This window comes from Zalophus californianus, chromosome 6 (assembly GCF_009762305.2).
Source record: "Zalophus californianus isolate mZalCal1 chromosome 6, mZalCal1.pri.v2, whole genome shotgun sequence".
Lineage (NCBI taxonomy): Eukaryota > Metazoa > Chordata > Mammalia > Carnivora > Otariidae > Zalophus > Zalophus californianus.
Window position 1 is genome coordinate 64,717,178 of NC_045600.1, and position 12,671 is coordinate 64,729,848.

Consider the following 12,671-nt stretch of genomic DNA (forward strand, 5'->3'; position numbering starts at 1 on the left):
ACTGAACTTTGAGAACACAACCGAAATGCTAACTTAGTGTTATTTGAGCTGGTGACCTAAAATTTGTGCAGTAATATGTGAATGTTTTGTTTGTCAATTATTAGAATTTAGCCCAAACTTAAAAATTAATGCTAAGTCAGAACTTTTTTCTAAAAAGAACATTCGACCACATAATCACATTTAGCAATTAAAAAACCTTTTATTTAGATTTCATCTGTACTTAACTGAAGTTGTAGTATTTCACCATTTATATCAGTCTTTTTTACAGTTTTTAACAGTTCTTCCCCTTAAAAGACACCCCAATAGATGTAAATATGACCCTTACATTGTTTTCAGATTTCAGCAGAGCATGCAGTTCAGAAATAAGAGACATAAAAGGAAGAATTTAATTTTAGTTGGCAGACCTTAAATGACTATAGAAATTCAGAGAAGTTCAGCACTGATGAAAAGCTGATCCCATATTGTGGAGCTACTGTCTGACACGCTCCTCTCTGCTTTCTGCCGGGTCTCACAAACTCCTGTCCCTTTCCAGGCTGGATTGATGTCACCTGGGATGCTGGTGGCTCAAACTCTTACCGTATGGGCGCAGAAGGAAAATTTGACCTCAAGCTTGCACCAGGGTACGACCCTGATACAGTGGCATCACCCAAACCTGTTTCATCCACTGTTTCAGGCACAACGCAATCATGGAGCAGCTTGGTGAAAAACAACTGTCCAGACAAGACCTCTGCTGCTGCAGGCTCCTCAAGTAGAAAAGGAAGCAGCAGTTCTGTGTGTAGCGTGGCCAGTAGCAGCGACATCAGCTTGGGTTCGACCAAAACGGAACGGAGATCAGAAATTGTAATGGAACACAGTATAGTTTCAGGAGCTGATGTCCATGAACCAATTGTTGTTCTTTCATCTGCTGAAAACGTCCCTCAAACAGAAGTAGGGTCATCTTCCAGTGCAAGCACCAGCACCTTAACAGCGGAAACGGGAAGTGAAAATGCCGAAAGAAAGCTAGGCCCTGATAGTTCTGTTCGCACTCCTGGGGAGTCTAGTGCAATATCCATGGGAATCGTTAGTGTTAGTTCTCCTGATGTTAGTTCAGTGTCTGAGTTAACAAATAAAGAAGCAGCTTCACAACGACCCCTTAGCTCTTCAGCAAGTAACAGACTGTCAGTGAGTTCTTTGTTGGCTGCTGGGGCCCCTATGAGCTCTAGTGCAAGTGTACCTAATCTGTCCTCAAGAGAAACATCTAGCTTGGAGAGTTTTGTAAGGAGAGTGGCAAACATAGCACGGACTAATGCCACGAACAACATGAATCTAAGCCGAAGCAGCAGTGATAACAACACTAATACTTTGGGGAGGAATGTGATGAGCACAGCAAGTAAGTGAGCTTTTCCTTATGGAACCCAATGATTTTTCCACTTGGAGGGATGCACAGTAGGGTTTCTTGGTCAGTGGGTTCTGGCTGCAGTCTTTAACTAGATCATTAACCATGTTACATACAACTACGTCAGATTTAGCACTTCAGGAATCTGTTGTTAAGTTCTATAGAATCATGATCTCTTAAGAATTCAGATCAGGTGTGATAAAGAACCTCTTAATCTGAAAGGATAAAAACAGTAACACACTTCTATTTTTCACTCTTCTAAGATAAATGGTTACGTTCAGCTGCATGAGGAAATAGATGACTATTAAATATTGTCATGGTCAACTAAAATCAGAGCATCACACTGGTTTAACTTTGCCTTAGGTCCTAAATTGATACTAGCTTCTGGAAGGCATTTAATTCTAACTTAAGCTAATGGGTTAAAGAAATTCCTTTGGAAAATGTCATTGGGAATTAGTGCATTGCCTGTTTCACTTTTTAAAAAAAAAAGGCTTAATTTTTTGAAAAATAACAGTGCTATACAAACAAGGATTCTTAGTTGGATTTCAGTTGGGTTCCCAAAGTTGTTGCTTTTCAGCCTTTTAATAATTAGTGTTTCATGATCTCATTCTTTTATTCTAAATATATAACCTAGTTTTTCTTAGGTTTATACAATCCCACCAATTGTACTGATTTGCTTCATTTTTATCTTTAGCTTCTCCTCTTATGGGTGCTCAGAGTTTCCCCAATTTGACCACACCTGGTACCACATCAACAGTGACAATGTCAACATCCAGTGTGACTAGCAGCAGCAATGTAGCCACAGCAACAACAGTTTTATCAGTTGGTCAGTCCTTAAGTAATACTTTAACTACCAGCCTCACATCAACCTCCAGTGAGAGTGACACAGGCCAGGAAGCAGAATATTCCTTATACGGTAAGTGATAGTTTAAAATACTTAGGTATTTGTGTAGTGATGCTTTTAGTATGTTTTCCTGCTATGTTGTCTTTAACTGTCAATTAGAAAATAATTATCCTCTCTTATTAAAGATATGGCATCTTCATATAAGATGAAAAAACTCTGTGCTGTGGGGGACTGTTAGATTATCTGATTATAAGTGGACATCTAGGAACTTTTGTGTCCTCCTTTTTCACCTTTTGTGAAATAATGAAGTTTTATTGGAAGAATTATGGTAACAAAGATATGGGACACCTTTATCAGAAAAGAATAGAAGTGTAAGAGATTAATAATAATAATAAGCTTTGTAAAGTTATATTCTTTGTATACTATAATGTAAGAAGAAAAACACTCCCCCTGTGTGTCTCCTCTACTCTCAACACTCTGTTCACAGAGCCCTTCACTGCTGGTACCGCTGACTACCAGATGTTTGTGAAGTTTGCCCATACCGAGCAGTGTTCAGACACCAGCTGGGTGTCCTACAGTTTAACTCAGTTGCTCAGCTCTGGCACTGTTACCTACCTGGAATTAGTGCCACATCCCATAGGTAAAGGGCCCTGTTCCATAACACCCTCTCCCCACCCCTTCAGACACAGATCCAAAGTCCAGGTTGTCATCTGTGCTGCAGACTGGCTATAAATTGGAAGCTTCCGTGACCCTCTCCTCTGGTTTAATTTGCTGGAGTGGCTCACAGGATTCAGGAAAACATTTTATTTATTGGATTAACTGTTTCTTATAAAAAGGTATAATTAGGGGCACCTGAGTGGCTCAGTCATTGGGCGTCTGTCCGCCTTCGGCTCGGGTCGTGATCCTGGGGTCCGGGGATCAAGCCCCGCATCAGGCTCCCTGCTCCGCGGGAGGCCTGCTTCTCCCTCTCCCACTCCCCCTGCTTCTGTTCCCTCTCTCGCTGTGTCTCTCTCTGTCAAATAAATAAAATCTTAAAAAAAAAAAGGTATAATTCAGGAACAGCCAGATGGAAGAGATGCATAGGATGAGGTCTGGAAGGTCCCAAGCACAGAGTGTTTGTCCCTTTGGAGTTTGGGGACCCTGCCATTCCACGGATGTATCCTTGTCTACCAGTCTGGAAGCTCTTTGAATTCCCCATTTGCGGGGGTGGAGGGAGGAGGTGTTTAGAGGCTTCATGATTTCAGCGTGATTGATTAAATTATTGGCCATTTGTGATTGAACTCATATATCTGGCCCCTCTTCTTTCCCCAGAATATTAAAGAGTTAGGGCTACTCTTTGCCTCTTGAAAATTATTGTTAGATGATTACCATTTCCTTTTTCACATTTCTAAAACTGGAGGACTCTTTAAGGCTGCTGCTGTGAAGGATCAGAGGAATATCTGCCTTATAAAATAATTTCTATATGCAAACTTTTACTGTGTTAGGTTTTGAGGGACGTGATTCTGTGATATGGTCAAATCTATGAAATAAGGAGCTATTTAAGTGTTCTTATACTCTGATAAAGAGAAGATCATAAGTAAAAAAAAGCCTAGACTTTAGTGAATTATAACATGTGAGAGATGAAATTTCAGTATCTAAAGTAAGATTGTTTTCCTTTGAAAGTAAGCCAAAAGTGGAATTGATTGTGTGTGTGCATGCATGTATGCATACTACCACATCATGTTCATGAGAACCACTCTTCAATTACAGGATGGCACCTTACATGTGTTAGGGATAATATATTTCATCAAATTTAAGATGCCATTATAATTATTTTATGTCACTAAGAAAAAATGTTGCCAATTCAGCTGTGACTTGCCATTGCTTGTAAGACACATTCTGATTCCAGAATATTGAAGTGTTAAAAAAAAAATTGTGTGCCTTAGAAACTAATTGAATATAGTATCAGGCCTCTTTCTTCTACTAGCCATCTAGTAAAAGGTATTGAATTTTAGTCCTGTGTAATTATTGGATTTAAAATATATATATTTGTTTCAGAGGTTTGCAGATAAAGATTCCACCAAGTAATTATAAATTGTCTTCTGAATGTTCTTTTGGAATATGGAGTGTGTATTGTCTTTTTATCCACAGAAATTTTTTTCCTTTCATATCCAGTAAAACTTCTCCTGCTTTAGTCCCATCATTACTTTCTGTTTTCAGTTCTTGTGCAGAACAGCTTGTCAACATCTTCATTGTGTGGGACTGTGTTTATCTGACACAGACTTCATAGAGGGGGCGGTGAGGGAATACGGATAACATGAAAGATGGTACATACATTGCTCCATAGTAAATAGGCAGTGTCTATAAGTAGTTGTTACCATTAACCTGCCAGGTCACGGAGCTAAACCCAGCCTCTCTGATTGACTTTATTCTGCCTTTTCCCTTATATGATATTTTACAGTTTCTATTTATATATTCTTTTTCTTTTCTTCTTCTTCTTCTTCTCCTCCACCTTTCTCCTCCTCTCTCCTTCTTCTTTGTGGGGAGGGAGAGAGAGAATCTTAAGCAGGTTCCATGCCTTGCATGGAGCCCAGTATGGGGCTCAATCTCATGACCCTGAGATCATGACCTGAGCCAAAATCAAGAGTCAGATGCTTAATCGACTGAGCCACCCAGGTGTGCCTCATTTGTTTACTTTTTAAATGCCTCTCTCCCCTGTAAGCTCCATGGGGGCTCAGACCATGTCTGTTTTTTTTTTACAGTTGTATATATCTGGTGCCTAACACAATTCTTGGCACATAGTCAGGTATTCAGTAGATATTTGCTGACAGAGTGAATGACTCCAAAGTGTTCTTTTCACACCATGTTATGCTTCCTATGGCTGATGCAGACAATTGTGATAGGATTGTTTTTTTTTAAACCTACCCTGTATTGTTGATCTTTCCTATTAGGAGTTTGTAGACTTGGATTTAGTTTGTGGTCATCCTTTATCTTGGGTTGTTTTCTACCATTCTTGTGACCAACATTACTCATTTTGTATTTGTGGTGGTAGAAGAAGGGTGGGATCACTCAGTGTGTTTTTTATACTTGTTTCTTGAATTTTACTTTGTTTTGTAGAACCAGTACGTGATAACCTTGTAATGCTTTGTTAATTGTGTTGAGAATAAGGTTGTTGGTTTTCTTTTCTAGATTTCTTGGATAGCTGCCGTGCCAGTACTCTTTTAGCTGAGCTAGATGATGATGAAGACTTGCCTGAGCCAGATGAGGAAGATGATGAGAATGAAGATGACAATCAGGAGGACCAAGAATACGAGGAGGTTATGGTAGAGAGTGTCTCCCATTCTCTTAACTGACATAAGATGTTAATAATTGAAATGAAGAGAGGAAAAAGCAAAGTCCTGGTTAAACTTTGAAATAGGGAAATATGGCATGAGTATGAAAAATATGGTTAATTAAGAAAAGCACCTTTAATCTGAGCATTTATGATTGTCTTTTAAGAGAAAATAAAGTTTATATTTGGAAAATACTAAAATGTCACATGCTGATGTTTTAACAGGTTTAAAAGTGTAAAGAACTGCACTGATCTTAAAGAATATAATTTTCATGTTTTTTTCACAATAATTAGACTATTTTCGTATGTATTGTTTTGTGGGCAGTATCTCTGTATTAGTTCATCAGTCTTTACAGCTATGAGGTGGAGGCATAGAATAAGTAGTATGTCCTAGTTAATGAATCAGTTAAGTACAAAAGTGGGGACTCAAGCTTAGGAAGTGTGATCTAGAACTCTTAATGTTTAACCACTGTGATTGTCTTCAAACTGAACTTTTGCCTGAGAACACCCTTTATTGTAACTTTTTCATTTCTCTTTATAAAATGTTTTTAGATTTTTAATTTCGTAAGTTGTTTTTTAATGGGGTAGAGGACTCCACAAAAATGCTTTTAGTATATCTTACTTAAAAACAGATATTACTATAGCATATTTCTTGTGAAGGTTCTGTATGATGCATGGTGAATATAAAGCATTCAATTTATAAGTTTTCTGAAGATGACTAATGAATATGAAGTGTTTTAATGATAGTTTTGATGATGCGGTTAAGGCTGAATGGGGAGATATCTATATATATCCACACACGAGTCAAATAATTAGACATGTCTCTTCGTATTTTCTTATTTCAGATTCTGAGACGTCCATCCCTGCAGCGTCGAGCTGGTTCTCGCTCTGATGTAACACACCATGCTGTCACCTCGCAGCTACCACAGGTCCCTGCTGGAGCAGGGAGCCGACCTATTGGGGAGCAGGTAGTATCTTAATGTTTATCTTCCCTACAGTGTATTTTTCTCCCTTTCACAGTAAAGCATCAACCAAAATGCCTAGAAAAATATATGGGGGTTGAGGTGGAGGTGAGAAGCTACCAGATAAACAAAAAGAAATTTCCCTTAGTGCTTGGGTTCTATATTCTAGAAACAGTCCATGATTGCTCTGGCATAATGCATAAAGGAGTTTCTTACTTGAAAGCACTTCATCTTGGCCCTTGGGTAACAGTGAACGTTTATTAAAATGATTAATGGCTATTATCTAAGATTTACAGTTTTCAGTAATAGTAGTAGAGATTATAACATTATTAGCTGAACATTTATTGATCTTTATATCCTAGCCATTGTTTTCAATACTTTCCATGTATTAACTAATTCAGTCCTTTCAACAACCTTCTGAGGGTTATTATTAGCCCTAACTTTCAGATGAAGTGATTGGTAAAGGTCACACATAGCAGTTTTGGATCTAGGACTAAAACAAACATTCTGGCTACAGAGCTATAATCATGATGTCCATTTGATGTGTTATAAAAGCTAATTAAAGGGTGCCTAGGTGGCTCAGTCGTTAAGCGTCTGCCTTTGGCTCAGGTCATGATCCCAGAGTCCTGGGATCAAGCCCTGCATCGGGCTCCCTGCTTCTCCCTCTCCCACTCCCCCTCTTGTGTTCTCTCTCTCGCTGTGTCTCTCTCTGTCAAATAAATAAATAAAATCTTAAAAAAAAAAAAAAGCTAAATAAAGTGTTTGGAATATGAGGGGCTATGTGTGTGCGTTTAAGTATATACATAATTGTTATTTATTACATCACATATTTACAACACTTACAATTCATTGATCTCTTTTTTTGTTGATAGTAAAAGTGAAGAGGAGAAGAAAATATTCCTTTAAAAAACTTTCATTATGGGGGCACCTGGGTGGCTCAGTTGGTTGTCTGTCTTCAGCTCAGGTCATGATCTCAGGGTCCTGGGATCAAGCCCTGCGTCAGGCTCCCTGCTCAGTGGGGAGCCTGCTTCTCCCTCTCCCTCTGCCTGCCGCTCTATCTGTGCTCTCTCTCTATGTCTCTGTCAAATAAATCTTTAAAAAAAAAAACTTTCATTATGGAAATTTTTAAACATGCTCTCTGTGGTTTAGATGCAGACCCACATGTTTAACATTCATTATGTTCAATGACCAATGCTAGCATGAGAGGGACGCAGCGCCAGTACTTGGCCTGTTTTTAAACTAGTGTAATAACCCTAGTCCTACCTTTCAATGTGTGCTTTTTAAAATAAGTAGCCACAGTGAAGTGTTCTAGCCCTTGCACTTCAAGAAAGCTGGTCTTTTTTCCAATTGTCTGTCAGTTCTGTTTAAGATGGATGTTAAAACCTTGGAGCCTGAAAGAATTCTCAGAAAAAAAAATAGAAGTAGAAAGAATAGTGCAATGAATCCCCAAGAACCCGTCATCTGACTGTAATGGTTACCAACACTTGGTCAAACATGTTTGATTTATTTGCCCCATAGTTATTTAAAGCATCTTCCAAGCATTATATTTTGTATATAATTCAGTATGTAATAAAATTTACTTACATTTTTTGAAAGCAACTTATTTAAAAATAATTATAAGTTCACAGATTCACAGGAAGTTGCAAAGATTATAGAGCGGTCTTGTGCCCTTTGCCCACTTTCTTCCAGGGGTAACCTTCCTAAGGTTACCCCTTACCTAATTAGAGTCTAATATCAAAATCAGGAAATTGACACTGATACAGTGTATGTATATGGTTCTTTCTCATTTTATCATGTTTGGATTAGTGTAACCACTACTAAGGCAACTTACTTTTGGTAAGCTTAAATCATTAAGAAATGGGGACGCCTGCGTGGCTCAGTCTGTTAAGTAGCTGCTTTCGGCTCAGGTCATGATCCCCGGGTCCTGGGATTGAGCCCCGCATCAGGCTCCATGCTCAGTGGGAAGCCTGGTTCTCCCTCTCCCACTCCCCCTACTTATGTTCCCTCTCTCACGGTCTCTCTCTCCATCAAATAAATAAATAAAATCTTTTAAAAAAATCATTAAGAAATGCATATGCCTATATATGTTTATGTTGGCTCATTTTGTCATAAGAAATTTGGCTAAATAAGTGTAATAGCTATACAGAGACGTATTTAACATACACCTCATTTTAAAGATAGCACATCACTTTTGCAATAGTGAAAAGTTTTATCTTGTTTATGTGGAATTTTAACAGGAAGAAGAGGAGTATGAAACTAAAGGAGGACGTCGGAGAACATGGGATGATGATTATGTACTCAAGCGGCAGTTTTCTGCTTTGGTTCCTGCTTTTGATCCTAGACCTGGTCGTACTAATGTCCAGCAGACGACTGATCTAGAGATTCCACCCCCAGGTACTGTGTATTTTAGTTTTGTGATTTATTTTGAACAGACCAAATAATGTTATATGTAATCAGGAAAGTAAGTGGCTACTTATATATGCAGGTTATAAGTAAAAGTTTTCAAAAAAAAAAAAAAAACTACATATCAGCCACAGGTCCTTAAAAGATACAGATTTTTTTTATAAGATTTTTAAAATTTATTTGAGAGAGAGAGGGAGAGAGCACAAGCAGGGAGAGGGGCAGAGGGAGCCCGATGCGGGGCTCAATCCCAGGACGCCGGGATCATGACCTGAGCCGAAGGCAGACGCTTCACCACTGCACCACCCAGGTGTCCTGATACAGATTATTTTTGAAGGAGCAAATTGCAGTACTTTAAAAACACAGTGTTTCTGTGTTTGCATAATTTTTAAAGGAAGGCTCATTTAAAGGTAGATAATTTGTATTCTCTATTCTACTGGATCAGAATTGCTATGGATTATTCCTATTCTACTTTGGAAAGTTGTATAGTAGTTTCATTTATGGTCTTGAGTTAGCCTGGTAACTCTCTTACAACTCTATTTTGTTTGTAATAGGCACACTAATGATCCCCAAAGGTATGGAGGTCCTGACCTCCGTAATCTGTGAATAGTTTACCTTAATATGACAAAAGAGACTTTGCAGACGAGATTAAATTAAGGATTTTGAGATGGGAGAATTATCCTGGATTATCCAGGTAGGCCCAGTGTAAACACTAGTGTCCACATAAAAGCAATACGGGAGCGGGGGCGCCTGAGTGGCGCAGTTGGTTGGGTGTCAGACTCTTGGTTTCAGTTCAGGTCGTGATCTTGGAGTCATGAGAATCAGCCCTGCGTTGGACTCTGTGCTCAGTGTAGAGTCTGCTTGAGACTCTGTCTCCACCCTCAGCCTCTCCCCTTCTGCGCTCTTACCTCTCTCTCTCTCTCTTTCTCTCTAACATAAGTAAATAAGTTAAAAAAAAAAGCTTAAGAGGAATACAGGAGGGTCTGAGACAGAGAAGGAGATTTGACAACAGGAAGGAGAGATCAGAGTGATGAGGAGCCATGAACTCTGGAATACGGGCAGCCTCAAGCTCAAAAAGACAAGCAAACAGATTCTTTCTTAGAGCTTCCAAAAGGAACAAAGCCCTGCCAACCCATTTAAGGTTTCTCCCTTCTAGAACTTGTTGTTTTAAACCACCCAGTTTATGGTAATTTATTAAAACAGCAATAAGATGCTAATATACTGAGCAAATCACGTAATTTGTGTAAGCCTGAATTTTCTTATCTCTTACATGGAGAGAGTAATAGTTTCTATTTGACAAGGTAGTTAAAAGTTTTAAATGAGGTACCTGATGTATGCCTCAATAAACGTCAGCTATACTAATCAGTATATTATCCTTAAGGAAGACTTAAATGTTGATTAAGTATGGAATGTATTTTTTATTTGATAGAACGATACCTGTGTTAAATAGGGGGAAGTAAGTATGCTTCATAGTATGATGTTCTATGGTGAGGTTGCATATAGGCTGAATCAAGATGTTCCAAGATCCTTTCAAAAAGAAAAACCTGTGCTACGGAATGTAAACAGGTACAAATTTTCTGTAGAGCTCTTTGGCAATGTATTTCATATTGTTACTATCAGAAATCTGTAGTAAAGAAATACTGGCTCTGCACCCAGATTTATATACACTGATGACTACACAAGTATTATTTATATTGTCAGAAAATTGGAAATGATCTTCATTATTTCCAGTAACAGGAATATGGTTTGGGTAAGGTTTAATGGAATGTCATGCAATGAATAAAAGTAATACTTTAGAAGATTATATCATGATATGAGGAGAAGATTCCTGAGCTAATGAAAAAGAAGAGTACACCACTAAATACACTATGTACCTATTTGTATGTGGGGGGGGGGCGGTACCTCACAATCCACTCATTCACTATGAGCAGAAGGTTGACAGTTCATTGACTAGAGTCTGGTTTTCTCAATATGTGGTTTTCTCTCTATATAGAGTTATGAATAATTTCAGTGTTCTGATTTATAAGAATAAAATGTTTCTGAAATATTCATATAGTTAGCATGTGTTTTCTTAAAACAATGAGAGATCCCTATCATATACATAAATTCAGCTTTAATGCTCTGTCTTTAAGTAACCTAGATACATTGTTCCCATTTTCTAAAAAAAATTGTTGAGGCCAGAAGAGTCTTAAGTAGCTGATGTCTTTACTAATATCTGACAGAAGCATTTAGATTTCATGTAGCTTTGTGTCCTGGTGCAGTGTTCCTTATGGACTGCTTGTTACAGTGTAATTGTTTTTGATGTCTTCCGTATTTTTAGGAACACCTCATTCAGAGCTCTTGGAAGAAGTTGAATGTACTCCGTCACCTCGATTAGCCCTCACTTTGAAAGTAACAGGTCTTGGAACAACTCGTGAAGTTGAATTACCACTCACCAATTTCAGATCAACCATTTTTTACTATGTACAAAAATTGCTTCAATTGTCCTGTAATGGCAGTGTGAAATCAGATAAACTTAGGCGTATTTGGGAGCCAACATACACGTAAGAGATTTTAATGTAATGTTTTAAGTAGATATTTTCATGATACATCAACCTAGAAGCATTGTATTTCTAAATTTTTCCTATAGAAACAGAAAATATTTGGTTCTTGTTCTCTTGGTTTACAACGGGATAAGAGCATTTCTGACTCCTGATGTAGAATGTTTTAAGGTTTCAACTGAAAGTAACTTTAGAAATAAACTAGACTAGTATCTTATGTAATAAATGTTGAACTCTTTGCATTTGTGTATGAGGTACTAAATATTTTCTATTTGTTATTTGTTTTGGGGTTTGTGAGATAGGCCTACCTGTCTTTGTTCATTCATTCATTGAACAAGTAATTAATAATGACCTTGGGCACATTTAACGTTTTGGTGGCTCATTCTGCTAATCTTTAAAATGAGCCTGGTTGTGAGGAATCAGTGGATTAATACATGTAAAGTGTTTTCAGTATTGTCTGGGTGCTCAGTATCACCTATAATAATTATTATTTATTATTTAATAACAGCTTAATATATAAATGAAATTTTAATCATCCTGTGAATTTTTATTTTTCTGATGTTCTCTTAACATCATTGATAATTTTATGTAACGTATAATAAAGTGATCTAGATCTTTTTGAGACAAAACAAGGCTATCATGATATTTCTCCCCTCCCTGTTCAGTTTTTATTGGAGTTTAAAATTTTATCCCCACTGCCTTATGTGAACATAAAGGCTCCTGGTCCTTGTTTCTCTTATCCTTTTTCTCCATCCAGACACAGAAGCACAAACCATTTCTCATCTCTTTTTATTTTTACAACAATAAATGAAAGTTATAACACATGATATAGCATATTACTTCATATCTTTAAAGATCCTAGGTTTGATGTATGCAATCTTTGCATTTATGCTAAATTTATAAATAACTTTTTCAGGAATATGATTTCTGCTACTTTCCCCCATGTTTAACAAATTGATTTTTTTTTTTAAATAAATTGTCCCTGAGTTTAATGTTTCGGCTAATGAATGACATCATTCATGTATTTTTTAAAGAATTGAAGCCTTATTGGAAATAACCACAAATCATTTGATTTATGAATTAATGTGAATAATATCTTCATGTTTAGAATTATGTACAGAGAAATGAAGGATTCTGACAAAGAGAAGGAAAATGGAAAAATGGTAAGTGATATTTAAATGGATCTTCTTGGCTACTTAGTGAAAAAAAAAGGGAAAATAAAGAAAAACTAACACTGTTT

General features: G+C 37.4%; 1 protein-coding gene across 6 annotated transcripts in view; it reads left to right on the forward strand.

Annotated features, from left to right (window-relative positions):
- Positions 1-12,671, forward strand: part of HECTD1 (HECT domain E3 ubiquitin protein ligase 1) — an 85,254-nt gene that overhangs the window by 60,794 nt on the left and 11,789 nt on the right. For 3 of the 6 annotated variants that reach the window (XM_027569644.2, XM_027569648.2, XM_027569645.2), the window contains exons 25-31: positions 533-1,369; positions 2,070-2,291; positions 5,388-5,521; positions 6,375-6,497; positions 8,729-8,885; positions 11,212-11,434; positions 12,540-12,594. In XM_027569644.2, the coding sequence (XP_027425445.1) occupies positions 533-1,369; positions 2,070-2,291; positions 5,388-5,521; positions 6,375-6,497; positions 8,729-8,885; positions 11,212-11,434; positions 12,540-12,594 (1,751 nt within the window). The remainder of the gene's footprint in view (positions 1-532; positions 1,370-2,069; positions 2,292-5,387; positions 5,522-6,374; positions 6,498-8,728; positions 8,886-11,211; positions 11,435-12,539; positions 12,595-12,671) is intronic. The other 3 variants (XM_027569646.2, XM_027569647.2, XM_027569649.2) reach the window with 3 other exon arrangements.